At 38.7% G+C, this 21550-nt stretch overlaps 1 protein-coding gene across 2 annotated transcripts in view; it reads right to left on the minus strand.

Moving 5' to 3' along the window:
- The window catches only part of TRIO (trio Rho guanine nucleotide exchange factor), a 244569-nt gene that overhangs the window by 160363 nt on the left and 62656 nt on the right, over positions 1-21550 (minus strand). For both annotated transcript variants that reach the window (XM_058830459.1, XM_058830460.1), the window contains exons 2-6: positions 15104-15178; positions 9640-9754; positions 6110-6302; positions 4964-5476; positions 1707-1829 (exon numbers count right to left, since the gene is read on the minus strand). In XM_058830459.1, coding sequence (XP_058686442.1) covers positions 1707-1829; positions 4964-5476; positions 6110-6302; positions 9640-9754; positions 15104-15178 — 1019 coding nt within the window. The remainder of the gene's footprint in view (positions 1-1706; positions 1830-4963; positions 5477-6109; positions 6303-9639; positions 9755-15103; positions 15179-21550) is intronic.

Consider the following 21550-nt stretch of genomic DNA (forward strand, 5'->3'; position numbering starts at 1 on the left):
ACCAATCATACTGAATTTATATTTTCCTCTTCCATGGCAGAGAACCTCTTCTGGCGGGGCTATTCTACAGAAAAAAATGCAGCTTGTTTTTACCCTTTTGAATGTTCAGATAGCTTAATCTGCCCCACATTTAAGCTGCTCCTTGTAATCTTTAAGAAAACATTTTGCAAGCTGAGAAAAAAAAAATCCCCCGTAATTAATGCATTTGACAACTAAAGGCAAAAGAGAGATTAACAGGAAAAGACTAATAGCAAACACAGTGCAGGAAGGATTAATGCTGCATCACTCAAGTGCTTCCTACTGTTGATAGCATCTGAACAGTCTAAAAGAAGGGAAAATAAATAAAAAAGTCATCCAATTTGAAGAAAAGAGTACAACAGTGACTAATATAAGGACAGGCTTACAGAAGAATTTAACATTTAGAATGTAACCCCAAGAATTGCCGGGAATGCCACTCAAAATTACTAAGTTCCAAAAGTCATCTCATGTCAATGACACCTACTGTCATCCTGTGTTTCTTTCTGCTCTACTTCATATGCAGAGCAGTGAAGAACAACAACAAGGTGCTTCATAAGGTAGCAACTCCTCACGTTGTGAACCAAATCTAATGGTCAAAACCATATATGATATTACACAACTTACTTACAAAGTTCACCAGTATTTGCTTTACTCTTTTCAGAAAGTTCATGTTGATTTTAATATTTTTAATCTTTTGGAAACAGAGCTGAGTTGCAAAAGAAGAAAATGTGCCTGCTCTCATTGTGTCTTCCATTGTCTTACCTCCAGCTACACCATACACAGGAGCTGCCTTGCTAGTCCTTCCATTACTTCTGCATGACATATAACCTAGGTAAGTTTATTTTGCCACTTTCCTGTTCTACAGAAAAACCCTCTTGAAAGAGTTGATTATTCCAACCATACTTGAATTCAACTCCCATCCTTGGACTGCCAAGAATGTTAATTTGTAACAAGACTGATAGTGTTCTTCCTTCATTGATCTAACAGACAGGAACTGGATTTAGGCCCAGACTCCCAAGGTTATTTAAACACCTACAGTGTGTTAAGGACCTAAAATGCACTTCAGAATTTTGTCCCCATGTTCAAACCACAATTCATTAAACTCAAAGTAAACAGCTTTCACTCATTGCCAGTTAAAATCCAAATTTTTTTTAAAGACTACTGGGGATATTTGACCAAAAAAATTGTTTAAGCTCCATTCTACAGTTCCAAAAATGAGAAGTATCTTCTTAAAACCATGGAAAATTATTACAGCAGGCTCAGTTACTTCTCAGAACCTTTTGTCTAAGCTGAAATCTATTCAGAAGATCCTGAGAGCTATTTCTTTCAGAACGGAAAGCTAAAATCTGTATTACACATGATTGTCTGAAATTTTCTACAATACCCAAGGTAGTGCTGAAAGACACGTCCCAGGTTCTAGAAGCTTGGACACTTACATTTGAGAGGTGCTGAGGTTGTGTTGAACACTGCCATTTTCAAAACAATTTTGTTGCTTTATCACAGTACCTCTGTACCTGACCACCCTTTATTTTCCTCAAATGTGTTTTATAACTTCACTGCTCAAACACAAATTTGCACTACAGAAAGAAGAGAATGATCTGTGTCTATGTATTTGCAAATTCTACCTTAACACAGAACAAATAGCCACAGCACTTCTGTACTGCCTGTGCAGGGAGGGCTGTTCTTACCATACAGTTCATGGCAAAGTGATTGTGCTGTGTCTGGAGTTCCATCGTGTGGGGGTGACTGGTTCCAATCTCTGTGTAGCTGTTCAGAAACAGACCTTTGTTGTGTGTGATCCAGTCAAACATCTACATGAAAATATTAAGGAAAGAAGGAAGTTCAGTAATTCTTATTTTATTATAAATAATTATTATAAATAATTGTTATGGCAGAAATCATGGAGAAGTAATGTAAAATATCTATGAACACAGAATACAGACTCTAAGGCTGTGATAATTAACACTGATGCTCTTTCCATTCTAAGTTACTGTATATTTTAACCAAATCACTGCTGAAACCTGTCTTTTTGTATCAAACAGCTGAGGCCATTACTGTTATCTTTACTACAGGTGTTTATCACAACAAGCTACAGTAATGTGACAATCACAAACTTCATTATTATGAAGAAGTCATAGTAAACAAACAGGCTTGGAGCACAGCCCTGAGTTGCCAAGCTTATACATTCTCTAGTGTCAGCACTTATTGACATCAGCAGCTTAGCAGTTTAGAATGAAAATGGCAACTCATGGAAATTAAATATAAATTCTTTCATGCTGATCAAGTACTTCAGCAGTAAGTTTAATATTTCTAGTTTGTAAATTTACAGCAGATTTGAAAACAACTATTTTATTTTTAGATGAATTATTAAAAGTATTCATGAGCACAGAGTTATCTTCTTCCAGAAAAAAATTTAAGAGAAATTTAGGAATAATCTTTAAATATGCTTGGGTTTTGTTGTTTGTTTTTTTTTTTTAAAAAGAGAATATTTTAATATTCAAACAAATTTTAGGAGAGACCTTAAATGACAGTGCCATCAATGAAGGCACACAGGTATGTTAACAGTGGCACTGGAAGGCAAAGCCAAGCAACACAGCAAAGAGCTGTTTAACACCCCACCTGCTCACAATGGTCTTGAAATCTTTGCTGTATGTCAGCAAAAGAGACACACCTGCTCTCTGGATTTCTAAGCTGAAACAGATTGTCCAGGAAAAAATGGTAGCAGTAAGCATTCATTTAAAGATCTTTCAAAATATGCTGGCTAACAGAACAACATTATCAAGTCCAGTATTTGTCCCAAGTCCGTGACCACTAAATTATAAGCAGACCAATACGGTAAGAACTGTAAGCCAAACTTTTGAAGTTTAGATAACTGAGACATGCTCCTGTCTGATAACTGATCACATACTCCTATAATTTTAAGCTTCCTATCTAGAACTCAATGAAAATGTGTTAGAACATTATTCAAAACAGACACTGCTACTGCTCATGACCATCCATCTCTAGATCAGAATTTGCTGCCTTCAGACACTTAAAGGGCAATTCCAATCAGATTCCCTCCCTTGTCTGTTTTTTGCTTTCTCTTCTCCTGAATCAGTCCAATTTTCTTGCACTGAATTGAGCAAGTCCTCCAAAAGGAACATGTTTTCTTCTCCCCATGCAATACCCTTTTTTTTTTCCCAACAAAGATCCCATCCTTTCCCACATTTCAGTAAAATACAGATGTACACTGATAAAAAAGTCATGAGCTGTGAAATCTAATCTGACACAAGCAGTAAAAATACAGGCTGCAAGTAGCTTAAGGCAAAGGTCTTAATCCAAAAGTGAGTTGGGATACTACACAAACCTTCTTTTTAATATTTTTTTACTGGCTAATGAGAAAAAACCAGTCCCATGTATGGTAACTGCTGTCAACTTCATTTTGAAGTGCCTAATATTTCCTCTTTGAAAAGATGTGTTAACTTAGTATAGATTTATTCCTGGAATCAGAAATGTAGAAAACACTGATAGGAGTTTATGCAACTGTATGGCAGGACAGCGGTCAGTCCCACAGGCTCAAGTATTTCACAAGAAGTTTCTTAAAGCCCAAGTTATGTAAGCAATTAGATAAAATATGAGGAAACTAACAAAACATATTTTGATGGTGCTTACATGGTACTGAAAGATATAATATGCTATAATGCAGAATAATTAATGCTGTAATGAGGTGGCTGCAAGGTTGATAAAATGCATTTGGGTCTGAAAGAGCAACACTAGAACAACAGCTTGCATTATTTTCTAAATAATTTTTAGACATTGATAATAATTTTATCTTTTTCCAACTCTATACATGTCCCTATTATTTTCAGCTATATCCATCCAGTAAACACTCACTTTAAATGGTACTTTAAAAAAAAAATTATTTTTTAAACAAAGCAGAAAACATTACAGTAGTGTAAGGAAAGTCCCTGAGGTGAAATGATGAGGGTAAGGGAAAGTACAGGTGAAGAATACAAATTAAGAAGCAGGAAGAAATTAAGTTTTATATGTTTGTTCTGTTTTTACTCTTGTCCATGCAATTGCTAGTGACAGCTGCTGGAGAGTAGAATACTGGTTTAACATTGACCATTGGTCACATGCAGTTCAGGCAATCTTGTATAAATACTTAAAGAAATCTGAGTACTTTAAGCTCTGACAAAAAACATACCTACCACTTGACTGCATAGTCTAGTTACTACTACTCCCAGAGAAGAATTCCCCACCCTTCCTTAAAGCTATTTGTTCCATGGTAACAAGTCAATAATAAGTGATTGCAAAACCATTCTACATGAAAATAGGCCTTATTTGAGCTCATCTAAAAGTGATCTGCCTGCCATACTTCCTCTTCAAATTCCATGACAATCAAGGGCCTTCTCATTTGAAGGGACTGGTTAGCCCGAAACATTCTGAAATCACTCAGTTCTCTGTTAATGACATATGCACTGTCAGAAGAGATACATCAGTTTTTAGCCTGGGACTTCAAACCCTGCATCAATGAAGCAGTTTCCCATGTCAGCCTCTTCAGACTTTGTTGACTGCCTGTCACTCACTTCCCAAAGATCACTCAAAAGAAGACCAGTGTAGTCTGAAATCACCTGTATTTATAAAGTATACAGCATTCCTCTTTACTTGATGCATGGAAAAGCTGTCTGGAACAAATGCTTTACAAAATAAGCACTTTGAAGTCATTAGCAGTTAAAATTTTCTTTGGTAAGAGCTTCCTGGGTTCCTTACAGCTTAGAAGTACTATCCCATGCCCTTTACTCCAGAAGACCCTGAGTGCCTCTCAATCAAGAAGTGTCTTATTTCTCATTAAATGGCTAGTGATTAACTTCAAAGACAAAAATTACTATTTTCAGTTACCCTTGGTACTTCTTTCAAGTCCGTCAAGTATTGGCCATTTATAGTCTCCTCACTCAATCCTTACCTTTTCAGCATCCTGCTCAAACAGCCTGAGCTGAAAGCATTGGTCCAATTTCAATTTCCGCACATGCCACATCTGATGCAGATGCTGCCGTGTTGAGTGCAGCCTGTCCAGCATGGTGGACACTTTGGGTAAAAGGTTCTGTAAGTCTGCATTCCCTGACCCAGAGTTCTTTTTGGGAAAGCTGTCACTGCTCTGTATCCGCTGAAGCAGCTTTTGTCCTTCCACATCAAGGTCCTCAATAGGGGCCTTAATGACTTTCTTTTTTAATTGTGAATGCTCCTCTATCATATTGCGAGCACCTTCCAGGTCCTGAGGCATTTCCTTTTTTGACAATATATCTTGCAGTTCCTCCAGTCTGGACAGCATATGGGTTGCATTGCTAATGTAGTCCTCAAAGGCAACTCTGATTTCTATCCACTCCTCATGGTTGTACTCCAAACAGCCATCAAATTCTGGGGTTAGCTGAGAAGGATCAACTACTTTGGTAAGGCCTTCTAGAGACACCATATTTGTCTAAAAAATAAAAATGGAAAGAAAAAAATGCTGTTACTGAAATTAATTTGAGATTTCTTTCAAGCTTTTACTTTTCTCTTTGTAAGAGTTGATTATTTTGCTCATGAAGGCCACACTACAACATTTCTTACACATTTCACATATCAATTCTGATCAGCAGAAGACAGGAGGTCTTGCAGGTATTTTTCCACATTGCTTTCTTACCTCACTACATTTAAGACCAAAACAGCAACCATTCTTTTGATTAAGTTTTGACTTTGTGTATTGCAAAGTTGCAGGAGGATAATAGCAAGGTTCATTCAGCTGATTTCCTCTGGATTCTGGAGATATCACAATTACCATAATGCAGACTTAAGATAAGAAAAAGACAAAACCTAAGTTTTTATCATTAGGAGGGGAAAAACCTAATTCAGTCTTTCTTGAGCTTGCAAAAAGAATATAAACAACAACATGCACAATCACGTAGCCTAAGTACATGAAGAAAAACACATTCCTTCTAGCACCATTGATGTAAAGTATCTCTTGTTTCAGGCAGAATATAATTTTTCTGATAGTTTTCAAGGTGCTGATCATTAGTGATAACATTTAAAAACACAAAATAAATATAAATTTGTATACCATGGGGAAAATTACCTCAAACTCGAACTTAGAGCTGCCAAAGTTAGTCCTCTGTTTCTGCCAGAAATTGTCTGGCTTGATTATCAGTGCAACATGTATACAACATGGAAAGGATTCCTGTAAAATCTTCAGCAGAGGCTTTATGGAGTCCCATTTTGACCCACGCATATCTACAATGACGGTGAATCCTCGTTTACATACTTCCTCACTGCAGAAAACAGAAGGAAATGTTATCAAGTGTTTCAACTTCCAACACAGCACTCTACTGTACCACACTGCCTAATGAATGTGGTCTCCTCACTAGCTGACCATATACAGCAGATCTCACAAACCTCTCAAGATGCTTCTTTCACCTCCATGCCAAACTCCTTGTGGGGGCTAGCTTTATATCTGTTGCTGATTTGATATTCTGCCATTATCTTCACTTTCATTTTTACTGTTTATATTCATGATGATTCATCATCCAGTCTTCTTTCTCCCTCACCTAACACACACAGTAAACCTACCATTTCCTAAAGCAGCAATATCTAATTCATTTACAATTGACTCTTCAGAACACCGAGACACTTACTTGACTGATGATAATATTCATGTCTTTCTAATGATTGAGGGGATCCTCTAAAAGACGGCAAATTGTTCTTACCTACCACTTTGCAACTTTTTCAAACTGTCTCAGAACCATTTTATCTGAGAGTTAGAGTCTAGAGGAAAAATACCCATTTATCGACAATTGCTTTTGTAACAGGATCAATTTGTGAATAGTTAAAGGACAACACAGGTTGCGTTGTTATGGTTGTGAAGAAAACCACATTAATCTGTTTCTACAAAATTTGAGCTCAATTTTGCTGTCCAAAAGTTGACAGACCTTACACTCAAATTCTCTGGCACTCCTTCTGAAAATGAAAGATTTAATTTCTTTTCATCAATATCTTCTGTACGTTTAGTTCTTGCCACTGATCAAAAGTGACAATCACCACCACCACCAGAAACTCTTGATTTTCTTCCAGTAGAATTTTCTACATGACCTTGTAGTATGACCATAGGAATGAAAATATTTCAAAAACCAATGCATCATAGCCAACAGACTACCAAAAAGGACAAAATGTCCATTGTTTGAGTATGAGTCACTTTCAGGGATGTGACTAATTCAAATGCCATCCTAGAGTTCATGTGGTGAGGTTTTCAGAGCATCCAAGAGGCAGGGAAGCTTCTCTGGCATATTTTACTCAGTCTTATTGGCCACATTGCAGAAAGATAGATTATGACTGGTATAGGAGATCTGCAAGAAGTATAATATGGGTTCCTCAGACAGGGAAGGTTTTTTTAAGTTTTAAAAGTTTAAAGCTAGGGAAAAGAAGAGATAATAAACATCCCACAACATTTTAAAAAATGAGTTTATTGTGATAAATGCTGGCTCTCCCACTTGCCCACAGGAATGCCAAAAATGGCAATGGCAGAAGCAAAATATATTAAAAGTAACTAGCTTGGCATACATGTAGGCTACAACATACAATATTCTCACCATGGTGAAAATGTTTTCTAAAATCATCATGGGATTCAGAAAAAAACAACTACTTAAAGATAGACAACAACAATTTATCTTAAAGATAGACCCATTACTCAAAGGTCAAATGACAGTAGGAGTGCTGCTCAGCCCATCTCTATCCCACCAAACTGAGGATGGCACAGGGAGTGCTTGCCACTGATTCACAAGGTGTCTACTGGGGTGTCCAAAGTGGTCCCTCATTGTGTGATACAGTGTGGCTGTGTACATGGGGCCACACCATCTCACACAAGCTGAATCCTTTTGGCCAAGGATTACAAGATTTGTTCTACGGAGCCACGGTCATGTGTTGGTAAGCCTGAACTACACTAAAGTATCAGTCCCACTCTGTGGTGATGACATAAGTTTAGCTGTATTTTTAAATGAGATAAATTGTAAAATCAGTAAAATTGTGAGATTGAGTCGAGCTTTTAGATCTCTTGCCAAACAACTGACACCTGTGATTCTTCAGCCACATCAAGTAACAGTACTGCAACAAATAACAGCCCAAAAATTTGGGGATATTTAGATCAATTGGGACTTCTAATTAGCTAGAGTTGCATAATGAGTCCCTTAAACATGACTTGTATAAAAACAAGTCTTGTTTTTGACAAAGTTCCCTTTGTTCTCAAAAATATGCCATGCTTAAGGAGTATAAAACATGCACTAACTTTCTTTTAATTTTAGATCTATTGATGCTGAACTAACACCTTTTGCCAGAGGGACTGCTTCTTGCCCTGATTATCTCTAAAAAAAATCTTGGACATATTTTGATGCATATTTTTCTATTAACTTCTCTAGCAACTTGAAGCATCTAAATGGCTAGAATACATCTCACCATTCAAATCAGAGTAAAAATTTCAAGCCTTCTTCCCGTTATTTCTCTAAATCCCCTGAGTCCCCCAGTTAACTTTTCAAAAAGGAGGCCATGTACACTCTCAGACAGATGCCTTGAAGTTACTTTTATGAAACTGGCATTTGATTATGTCAAGTGGAGACTCTCTGTAAATTAGCACATTACACAAACATGGAAGATATTGCACTCAGGGATGTTGTCCAAGGAATTTTTTTCAACTGTAATGGCAACTGCTGCTTGTGGTCACAGACAAACACAGTCAAGCACAGTCATCATTGCTCCAGCCTGCAACAAATGCTGGCAGGTTCCAAGATGGACCTAAAGCCAGAGACTTAGGATCACTTTTGTCCCAACTTGATTACTACGGAAAGTGAAGTTCTATATGAAGGAACTTTTTTTAAATACATACAAAATATGTAACTTCTGTTTGAAGTATCTCATATATACACATACTGTATATATATACATACATACATATATATATACATATACATACAAATATATATATATATATATGCTTATATATGCCCACACACACACACTAACACTGGATTTGGCTTCTGCCAATTTATTTAAACAACTCACTGCAATTCATAGGTTACATTGCTGATAATGCAATGCTATCAGTACTTTCACAGACCACTCCACAGGGTTATCTGAGACAAGTTTTTTGCTTTACAAGCAATTTCTCACACCTTTCTCCTGGTTATTTCCATGCTGTATCAGGACACTAAGACTTATCTAACACAAATAACAGTTAGGAGTTCTGTGCTGACCACACTCCACACAACACATATGGTGAATGATGACCAGCATGTTTCTAATTATTGATGTACTGAAAGCCTTTGAGTTGTATTTGCAGTCTTCAACAGTGACACCAATGTGGCATGGCAGTGCCCTTTCAAGAAACAAACTACTTCCAGCTAAAGCTTCTGCCAGCAGCTGCCCTTCTGCCAGTGGCTTTCCTTTTACAATGCGGAGTAATTATTTCTCTTCCAAAAAGCCATTTGAAAATAGCAAATGACAAAACTTGGTATTGATTTGCTCATATTATTAACTCATTCAGTCTGCTAGCTTGTGGGAGTACTAAAGCATAATCCATTTATTCTCTTATACAGCCTTAAAGATTAACAGATGATCACTTACCTAGGAATACACGCTAGATACGAAATTAGTCTTCTAAGGTCTTCTTGCCGTATTCTGTCGTGATTACTACGAGCTGGAAATGTTAGAATGGGACCTCCACGCTTATCTCTGCCACCTGAAAAATCAAAAATGTTAGAAGATCCCACAGCATAACATAATATTCTTGTCTGCAGAACTAGTCTTCAGCATCAACTTTAAAAAAAGTGGTTTCAACCTAAATGCCAACATTGTCTTTTGAGACCAACTTAAGATTGAATTTTGGGAATATTCATCAGCGTATTGCCACAATTCCTAGAGTGAGAATGCAAATGCCAAAAAAATTGAAACAAAGAATAACCAGAGCATTACTCTTACACATTACAGTCACCAAGTTTGACACAAGTGACATCTCCAGCAATGACACTGTTATATATCTAATTTTTGACTCAGCAATTGTAGAGATTTAATTTAAATACAGAATTATGCTACTTTGTAGGCAAGAATTTAGATGATATGGCAGCAGAGAGCACAGCTGTGGGCGGTGTGCCCAGGTAGAGAAGCTCCTCTGCTTAGTGACATAGCTCAGGGAGGAGGTGAGTAGGTTGAAGACAGATGGATCACTGGCATAGGAGACTGCCTCCTGGAGGGAACAAAGGCCCACTGTGACAACTTCTTCAGGAAGCCTGCTGTCTCCTTGGGCCCAGGGTTAAAGATGTCATGGGAAAGCTTCCTACCCTATGGCCCTTGGGAAAGTCCATTATTATTATTAACCCATATTTCAGGGAAACAGCAAGAAATTGCAACAAGAAGCCCAAGGGCAATCAAGAGAGATGTGATTGAAGTCTATCCCTGAAAGCCTTGAGATGACTGGGGGATCAGGAGCACGGGTAGTGCTTTCTCTGTGCTTCCTGTTGCAGAGAATGGTAAGGGAAGAAATGGGAAGAGCCATCAGATCAATACCTGGCTCGGAGCCTGGTATCTCTGGGAGATTTTTGGGGTTTCTGATCATGGGTTGATTCACATGACACTGAGCCTGCTGGTGGCAGACAAGGTACACATGTCTCCAAGGATGAAAAGGATCTTTGCACACAAATTATCAGGGCTCACTGAAAGAGCTTGAAACTAGACTTGATAAAGCCATGCTCACTTTGATCAGCATGGGGGCAGCACACCAGTGTCTGAGGAATGGTGAACTAGCAAGGTCTTTTAGTCTGCCATCTCACAGGAGGTAGAAACAGAGATCCATGCAGCAGCCAAGATGTAAGAGATATTGATGTGTCAGAAAGCATGGAAGCACCTGAGAATGGTCATGTAGGAACTAGGGCTTCTTCCCCCTAAAAAGGTGACAGAATTAATAGCCAAAATGAAGTGCATCTACACCAATGCACATGGCTTGGGCAACAAACAGGAGGAGCTAGAAGCCATTAGGCATCAGGAAAACTGTGACATAGCTACCATCATGGAAACATGGTGGGATGATTTGCACACCTGGGGTGCTGCAACAGATGGCTGTAAACCCTTTAGAACAGGTAGGCAAGGAAGGAGAGTTGGCAAGGTAGCCCTGAATGTTAGGAGTGTTATGACTGTCTAGAGCTTAATGATGGTGCCAAGAAAGTTGACTGTTTATGGGTATGAATAAAGAGGAAATTTGCAGATGATGGATTGATGGGCTGAGGTCAGTAATATGAGGTTGAACAAGGCCAAGTGCTGGGTCCTGCACTTGGGTCACGGCAACCCCAGGCAGCGCTACAGGATGGGGGAAGAGAGGCTGCAAATTTGCCTAGTGGAAAAGGACCTGGAGGTGCAGACTGACGTCACCTGAACAGGATCCAGAAGTGTGTCCAGATGGCCAAGAAGGCCAAGGGCATCCTGATCTGTATCAGCAAGTGTGGCCACCAGGACCAGGGCAGAGATTGTCCCCTGTATTTGGCACTGGTGAAGGCACAACTCAAATCCTCTGTCCAGTTCTGGACCCAGTCATTACAATGAGGACACTGAAGTGCTGAAGTGTGTCCAGGGAAGGGCAGCAGAGATGGTGAAGGGTTTGGAGGACAAGGATTATGAGAAGCTTCTGTGGGAGCTGGGATTGCCAGCTGGGAGCTGGGATTTAGCCTGGAGAAAAGGAGGCTCAGGGGAGACCTTATTGCTCCCCTACAACTCCCTGAAAGGAGGCTGCAGTGGGGGTAAGTGTTGGTCTGTTCTACAAGGTAACAAGCGACAAGATGAGACGAAATGACCTCAAGCTGCACCAGAGAATGTTTAGATTGAATATTAGGAAAACCTTCTTCACTAAAAGACTTGTCAAGCACTGGACAACTGGTTGCTTGGGTAAGTTATTGAGTCACCACCCCTGGTGGCATTTAAAAGACATGTAGATGCAGCACTTGGGGACATGGTTAGTGGTGGACTTGGCAGTGCCAGGTTAAGGGCTGGACTCAATGATCTTAAAGGTTTTTTCCAACCTAAACAATCTTTGAATTCAATGATCAAATTAACTACTATGAGAATTTAGTTGTATAATATTTCACACTCAATATAGATTGAGAGGATGGAAACTATTTAAGCATTCAATTTAATGTATTAGTAACAATTAGTAACAGTATCTTTATCCTGTTCTGATTTGCAGATTCCCAATTGTCAGTTTATAGTTTTTAATTTTAACAACACAGGACATTCTGAATCCACTTAATATATAAGGCAAAAAAATCTGACTTAAGTGGTTCCACTTAAATGCACAGTCAGTCATAAAACTGCCCGGACTTGCTGTAGTTGAATAGTAAAATATAATTTTGTATCAAACCCCTTGCTAGTGGCAACAAAATGTTACAATTGCTAGACACCAAATTCAAGCCCAGTTGGATGTCTTTATCAACAAATCTATAATAGCACAGATTCTTGCAAGCTAAATTTCACATACGTGTTTTCAACCACAGATGTGTTTCCTCCTGTCCCATGGAAATGCAGAAAAACACTACCTTCAGCCCAGAATTTCTCATTTCAAATCAGCTTCTCATTGTAATTCCATGTTGCTAAACAAAGTTTTTTAAAAAATCACTTAGAAAGGAAGACCAAGAGAAGATACATGTGAATATAAAAACAATAAATAAAACCAGTCACTCAAAAATTCATCACTATCCTCCAACACAGTCAGTGTGTGCTTGCCAGAGACACTAGGCCTGGCTGTCAAAGTCTCTAGAGGTTGTCTACACTGGACATGCTCCCTGTGAGGTATGAAATGAAACTCAGAAGAGGCAAAAGTATCTTTGAATCTCTGTCAAGCTATAATGCCAGAAAGCAAAACTTAAAAGGAAATTAATATCTTTATCTTCCATGACCCTCTTAAGTGAGACATAAGATGAAAAACAACATTGTTTCAATCTAATGGAGAAAGGGAAGTCTTGACCATCCTGACTCACTTGCCAAGCAGAGAGCTTTGAGGATTTTTGCACAGCAAATGACAGGAGAAAAACAAGACAGAACCTGTAGGAGAAAGGAATGATAAATGACAAGACAGAGTCCAAGATGCCAGGCCCCCGCTGAGCTCCAAGGCTACCAAGCGTAGTTGAAAATCTGCTACAGCCCTTAATGCTCTCTCTCCTCATTGCACCACAGGCCACTACCTTTAGATCTTAAAAATTTGCTTCAACAGGTAAGTGTCACTGACTCCAGCCCCCAGAAAAAGTAACTCAATTGCTTAGGGTGGATATTCTTTAAAAAGCAGCAGCTAGCAGGCAAAAGCATGAGCTGAATTGTCTTTAACACTCTCTAAGCATTTTAAGCAAATGCTTTGTTACATGCAGTCACCTCAGACCAGTCCTCCAGGCCTTTCCCACACTGCAGCTCCTGTATCATGCAGTTTTTCAATATGGCATTTTTGTGTCATTCTGGACGCCACTTCAGTTGGCTCCAGCTCTGTATATGTTACAGAAAATGGTGCTTAAATTTCTGTCAAATCATATCCTGAAACTTTTGTACATCAGGGACAAACTCTGTCATGCAAACTCCAGGCCTAAATGAGTAATAAATTAATACAGCCATGATTTTAGATTGAAAGAACTTCACTATCCAGTCTTAAACCAGGTAGCAAAATTGCAAATAACAAGAAAAAAAAAAGTCCATAAGACTTGGTTTTTTTTCTTCAGCTCTAAAAACAGCTTTCTTAGACCTTTTACAATAACTAACTCTCATTTCCTTTGTTCCTGATGCTCCTGTCTCATACAGAAACAGGAAAATTAAAAGCAACAATGCATGAGGCATCAGGGGGAATTTCCTGTCTTGCAATAGTCTTTATCCAACTCAACCCCTTATTAATCTTTGTTTAACAGAAACAGATTATGCTACTATTGCTTTTATCAGTAAGACTTCCATTTTAATCCACTTCCTTTAATATGCCATCCCACTATCAAGATATTCTGTTTATGCTAAAGTGTGTCCCACAAACATCTACCCAATCAAGTCATGTGAGTTGTATAACATGCATCATTTCTGTTTAGTGCACATCACTAATGGCAGTATTCTCAGTGGTCTCCAAACGGCACTGAAATCCAACAGGCTGAGTAATGCAGATTTTTTGAGAAATGCCTTTTTACCTAGTTACAAAGTACTCCTGTAAAGAAAGCTAAACAGTTGGTTTTTATGGCAAGACAAGTTACCAAGGGCTATTTCCTTATATGAAATCAAGACAGCTGTACCTTATAAGAAAACGCTCTCCTTGCTTAGGTATGTGCACTGTCCTCTAAATCATTTGACACTAAGATTAAGGCCAAGAGAATGATGGGTGTTTGATTCCAACAGAAAGTCATACCAAAATGCAGTTTACGAAAATAAGCATCTCAGCCCATCATTCCATAAAGTAAAGGTACTTATGAAATTATAGACTATGTTGTGATACTAACTCATATAAATCCCACCTTTAAATTCTCCTGCTATTCCTCGTTCAGTAGACAACCAAATTCAATGTGTATGCTGGAACTACCTAAAATTACATGCTAAGTCAGTACACCAAGAAAATACTGTGTGTACTTCAAAAGACAGGCAATTGAAGTTCACTTCTACAATAGACATATTTCTCCAGAATATGCTGCAGATGAACCAGTAACAAATTTTTCATCTCTGTAAAATTCCCTATCAGAAGAACCAGAAATAAGAAAAGGAATATGACTTTGATACAGCAGGTTGTAAGTTGCTGTAAATAATGATGTGCAGGCCAGGGAGAATGCAGGACTTACACGACCAAGACAACAATTAGCAATGTTCCATGTTCAAGAAAACAAATACCTCCTTTATTACACCTTTTGAAATGCTTACGTCGTGTTTAGGATATACCACAGGAATCAGTGCTGCCCGAGCACTCCATGTATTTTGCAAAGTATTTAAATTTAATTAAAATTTAAAGTATTTAGATTTTAATTTAAAGTATTTGAAATACCATTTTACATGCTACTAACAAAACCCTTGGGCATTCTACAAGAGAAAATAACTGTACCTGAAAGGTATGCAACTTTTTCCTTTAAAATTGGCAATACTTCCATAGCCTTCATTTCATCATTTTTGCGAAACCCTGACAAAAAGAAAAAGACAAGATGATTAGTCAAGAATTCAGACAAGTTCAGTTTCTACATTTAATGAATGCACTGAAAAACATTTACCTTTGGAATACATTCTGAATGTTATGATTACAGGAATTAAGATAATCTTACAATAAAAAGTCTGGAAAAAAAAAAACCCTAAACTTTAAAAATATATTAATGGACAAGTCATCACTTTGACCAGCTTAACACAAATAGCATGGCCTGTTAGCAAGCCTCAGCAGAAAACAAGATACAAGAATTAGCTTTTTTCATCAGTAAAATAAAAATGCATAATTCAATAAAAATTATCATATGGATCCTGTGGCTTTTATGCATTCCAAATCCCACTTTCTTTCTTTCTTTTCTTTTTTTCCCAGCAGGGAGGAAGAGTATCAAGCTATTGGAATAGGTATGCTGAGAATAATTACAGTAAAAAAAGAAACAAATCCCAAACCAAAACCCCACAACAGCTAAGACAAACAAACAAAACCACCAAAAGAAAAAAAAAAAAAAAAAAAAAAACCACCAAAAAAAGAAACAAACAAACCCCACCCAAATAAACATGAAAAGACCCACCAAAAAGCCCCAACACTATTTACACATCACTTTTCTTAAAGTCACTTCTGTAAGCAGAATTTTTTTCTGATGGCTGTCAGAAGCAGCATTTTGCAAATGAGAGGACATTTTATTGTACTATCTCTGTACATACAAGGAGTATGAAGCAGTGCCCAAGGTGAGTGATTACAGTCAGTGCTGCAAAGCAGCACATCACCAGCTTGCTCCTCCCTCTCTGCTTCCTATTTCTACTACTCCAATTTTGTGACCAAATTGTAAAGTTCTTCCTTTTTTGACAAGGAAGATTTAGGAAGCATTCTTTTACTTTATGTTTCACCTGTACAATACAGAACTGGTCATGTTTAGGCCGACTTTGTTCATCTTACAGGAAGAACTGAGTGACACGTCTTCAACTAACTTATCTGTACAACCCTTCCTGGTCTGCTTGGATTCATGTGTTGTTTAAAATAATCCCATATCCAAGAAAGTACCTCTGCTGGACTAAGTGGGAAGCACATTGCTTCTCTGTAACTACTGAAGCACCAAAGTGCTGTTAAGACTCTTCTTCCTCAAAAACATCTAAATGCTTTGCATCCTTTGGTTTCAGATTCTGAGCTTAAATGAAAAAGCTGGGCATTTCTAAACTAAAACTTGAAGGTATCAAGCTGTGTCAATAAATAACATAAGACCTATACTTAAGGGAATCATATACGTCAATTACATCACAGGTTTTCTACTTGAGACAACAGTACTGAAACTTCTGTGTCACTACAGTATCTAGTCATGGGCATTACCCTTCAAAACAGAACCAGGATGCACTAAGCACAACACCCAAGGGACAATGACGGTCAGGTGTTTGCATGTCATCATCTATGCATCTGTTTCACCTGAAGAACTGCAGGAAGACGTGGTGGCAGTCCTCAGAACACATAAAGCCTAATGGTGACAAAAGCTTGCTAGAATTACAGCAAGAGGTTTACTAGATGGCGGGAAATTTTGTAAAGGAAAAGATTTTGTAAAGGAAAGAACAACACATAGGATTGCCTGTGGAAGACTATGGCATATCCGTGACTGGGGATTATTAAGACAAATATCTGTTGGCAATGGGTCTGTCAGCAAGGGGAAATTCAGACAAATGTCTGTCAGCAACGGGTCCCTCAAGCTCACCATAACTGAAGTGTTCGACCAGGGCATTGTCTCAGCACTCACAGAATGCAAACAAAAGAAAACAAAGCAAATCAACCACCAGCCAGATGGAAGTTCCCTGGCTAGTTCCTTGTTTTTCCATGAACACCACAGACCAAAAACAAACCCAAAATTCAGTACACATTCTCAGAAAGGCTAGACCAGGAAAACTGGTTCCTTGAGTAACCACATAGCATGGAGGGTTTCTACATGGTGGACAGTATTTTGCAATTACACAGCAACTCCAGACTGGCAAAGCAGTGCAGGGCAGGGTTTACTTTCATGTTTGCGCTTAGGCTCTCAAGAGTCTAAGACACAGCCAAAGGAGCCTCGTGCACTATTACTCCTCCAGAGAACTGGCTATGGGTTATCAGCCTTTTACTGAAACTGCCTATGGTTTTGTTTCTACTACATTTCTATTTGTTATGGACTAAAACTCTAAACAGCCTTAATAAGAAGCTCGGGCTTAAATAAATCACCTAAAAAGACAGCAAATACCCTTTTCCACCTTGAAATATTTGGACTTCAGTTGCCTGCTAAGGCATAGAGGCACACTTCCAGGGTTAATTTTTTTTTTTTTTTAAATGTGCTTTGAGCTACCCACCATAAGCTTAATGCCAATTTAGCATGCTCAGCTTTCATATCAACCATGGCAATTCCTTTTCTTTACAGTAAATTCAGAGGTAGAAAACACTTTCTCCTCACCTAAAAAGCATGCAGAAACTAGTGCCGTACTTTGCTGTCTCTCTTAGCTCAAAATTAACCAAGACACTGATGTTACCGCAATTGCTCGCTCAGATTTCTAAGCCCTTAAACTACTTCACCTCAGATGATGATGCGCAGTAGCTGCACGTTTTACTTTGCCTGTGGCATGTAAGAATCGAGAAACATTTAGTGAACGTTCCTCTGACTATTAAGGGGCCGCTCAAGGTAAACACCCTAGCAAATATGTTAGTGCTTGGCTCATGTTCTGCATCTGCATATCCTTAAGGCTGAATGCCTTGGATTATCATATTCCTGCTGCTCTAAACAGTCTATTTTTATTCCAGTTCTGCAGTGTTAAAGCTTAACTGAAAAGGCTGTGGGGATTACAACAGATGAAAGAATGCCGGGGAGCAAGGAGGGTGAATACGGCAGGAAAGTATCGTTTTTATCTCCAACGAAGCAAAAATAAAACAAAAACCAGCAATATAAGCAGGTCTTAAGGGCTTGTGGTGGGTCCTCCCTCCCCCCTTTTAAAGCCTCTTCTCCACAAACATTTGTGGATGTGAAGATTTGAGGATTTAATTAAAAAAAAAAAAAAAAAAAAAGGCATTTACCACAGTCAAATGAAATGCCATAAATATCTGCACCAATCTCTCCCTCCACAGCTCAGCATCCTCCGCGCCAGCCGGCAGCATCACATGTTCCTGGGGTGATGTCATCCCTGCCGGGCCGGCCGGCTGCAGCTCCGCCGCCGCAGTGCCCGCAGCTCCCGCCCCGCCAGCCACGGGCGGGCGGTCCCCGATCCCCACGGCAGGCACGGCATCCCAGCGGCATCGTTCCCAAGGCACACGCTTCTCCTTTGAAAGCGCAACGTGCACCTATGGCACAGATTTATGCTGTGCCGCCTAAAAAAAGGCACTCTGGTTTTAAAAGCCTTGCCTTCAATATTAAATCCTATATCTTTTAAAGACCATTTCAGTCTTAAACTGGAAAAGCATCCTTCATATTTTCAATACCTATTAAAGGAATACTCATTTTACAGTTTTGCATTTTTAATAGGAAGTATATGCCCTTCTGTTGTAACGTGCACCATCCATACACGTGGCTTTTCCCTAACTCCCAGCAAAGAGGGAAGAAGCTCAAATTATGCTAACTAATATTTAACTTCAGTATATTCAGTAGAATAAGTAACACACGATTATGTAGTCCATTTCAATACAGGAGGTTCCCCCCAGCCCTCACGAAGAATTACACAATCCCTTGAGTTATACACAGTTTCCTACTGAACAGAGCCTTATCAAAAACCAGCTATTTAAATGCTGTATCACAGAACTGAAGATCTTTAAAACATGGAACCAAGAAACAGTGTCACCTAAACATTTTATACATTGGAAAATTAAGTCTTCCCCACAAACACCATTTTCTCTTTGTCCCCACAACTTCAGAGCCTAACAACACCATCAACTAGCCAAATTTAGCAGACTTGTCTATATTAACCTTTTTTCTCATGCTGTATGAAGCCAAGATATTTTGCTGCAATGTATAACTTTATTCAAGTTAAAAGACCCATGAAAAGACAGCATTTTGGGATAGAGGTATCACCCTATGAGGTTTCACAGAACCTTTTACTTGAGCGGCCAGGACAGCCCCTTCACATTTGGACTGCGAGCATTCCCAAATCCCATGGTGACAACCTGGCTGCAGAGCTACCTGTCCATCTGCCCTGGAGGAGGGAGTAACCCTGTGTAACATGGGTCCCTTTTGCCTAGAAATCACAGCATTCCAGGAACTCTGCTGCTCCCCAGATACCCAGCTTGCTGAAACTTCCTGGAGGTATTGAAATACATCAAGAAAGTCACCTTTAGAGGGGTAACAGGAAATGGGTACTCAGTGTGGCAGTGCACACAACCCAGACGAATGCTGGATTAATCTAATGTGGAGGCTTCCTTCACACACAGGAAATGAGGTAACTGCTAATCATCTTGCACTGCCACACAAGGGGAACAGATAAAATTACCTTAAACACATATTTTAAGGTAACAACTTGATTCCAGAACTTTCAACAAACCAGTGTTGAAAACAGCTTCTCCAAGAAGCATTGCTACCACAAGAACATCAAAGTGTTTATTTCAGAGACAGCTTCAGTGATGTGCATCCTTCAGTTCTGGCAACAAACATAAAATATGGGAACAGAAATTAGGACAACAAAAAGACTCAGAAACTGAGGCTAAGAACAGCATCTCTTAACCAAGATGTTGACCAAGCACTCATCCATTGCTGTCACACACAACAGACTTGAAATTTTTCTGAAATGTGGCTGAAGAAAAACACAAATGCCAAAAGGGAATGCTCACATCCTAGAAATACACACTCTTAATAACACAACTGTTACCTTACTTTCACCTTGCAAATAAAAACAATACCTTTGAACAGGCACAAATGAAAAAAGCCAGACTTAACCCAGATTACTTTGATGCTTTAGGCCCTCTGTGGACTTCAGAATGACTCCTTGTTGTGCCATCAACAGAAAGCAAGTGCCTCATTTGCCAGGCTGCTCACTCCAGCACCAGATCCCAACCCCCACCTCTTCAACAGAAATCCCATGCTGAACCGAAGAAACATCTTTCAGTGAGTTATTTTCCAACAGAGTACTCTATTCTCTTCTTCAATGGTCCTAATCCAATAGACTTTCGCTCAAAAATCCACATGCTATGCTAAGTTCTACAGGAAGGAAAAAAGAAAACACATAGAAATTGCACTCAGAACTACTAATTACTTATTACTAGGTAAGAACTGGACTGATCTAGGTTAGTCTTAAGTGAAAAGAAATATCTGCTAAAAGACAAGAGATAGAACAACTTCCATGGGTGGGAAAGAACTTCCCAACCAAAGCACCAATGTCCTTCATCAGGCCAGGCAGCCACAACAGAAACCATTCTCCACAACTCCTTGCATTTACTGGTCAGTCCCTTTGTGTTAAGCCTCGTCTTGGAACAGAAAATCTCAAAACTGTAGCTAATCAACATTTAAGCAAAAAGAATCGAAGATGTTGATATCTTTAGCATTTTTACTATTTCACAGTATGACTTGTATCAATGACAACACTAAAATCTGAGCTATTCTCCCTTTATTTGTACAGCTATCCTAGCTACATTTCAAGGCAAATTGCTTCTTAGTTAATTAAGTAAGAAGGGGAGGGGATGGAGGGCTGGGGAAGGCATAGAGAAGCTCAAAAGCTCAAATGTAATTATAATAGTGCATTATAGACTGATTAGGGTTTCTTTATTTGCCCTTTTTCATTCCCCATATCACGAGATTATAACATCCTTGAAGATTTTAAAGATTATATTAAATTCCAGAGTCCTAGAGGTTTATTCAACTTTGTTTATCAGTTAACAACTGCATATGATAACTGCAAGTTAACTTACACACTACATCCCACATTTTTCAAGCATCCAGAAAGAAAGCACAAAGCAGGTTCCTATTCTCCATTTTAATATGGAGAGGCTTTACAAATCAGTTCGCAAGTAGATTTCTAAATAAGGTATTATTCAATGAAAAATAATCTTAAACAAGATATGAGGAGATTCACAAGCAGCCATTGTGAAAACTTTTATATTCTTATTCTGAAGTTGCTACAGAAAAACCGGTACAATTAAGTCAGCAAAGCCATTGGATTCTTTCTTTTTCAAGCATATTCAGAAGAAATGATTGCTGAACTCCGTAAGTCTTTGGGTTTATAAATTAAATCAGACTACTGTGGCAAAGGTGAGAAAGAAAATTAAACTTTCATAAGCAGCAAAAACCTGTCAGTAAGCAAGAATATACCCCAAAGGTGTGGCAAAGGCAAGCAAAAGGTAACTAAAGTTACTGCATGTATGGGATTACTGATAGCTTTCCTAGATTTTAACTCAAGT

Source organism: Poecile atricapillus, chromosome 2 (genome assembly GCF_030490865.1).
Source record: "Poecile atricapillus isolate bPoeAtr1 chromosome 2, bPoeAtr1.hap1, whole genome shotgun sequence".
In the NCBI taxonomy this organism is placed as follows: Eukaryota; Metazoa; Chordata; class Aves; order Passeriformes; family Paridae; genus Poecile; species Poecile atricapillus.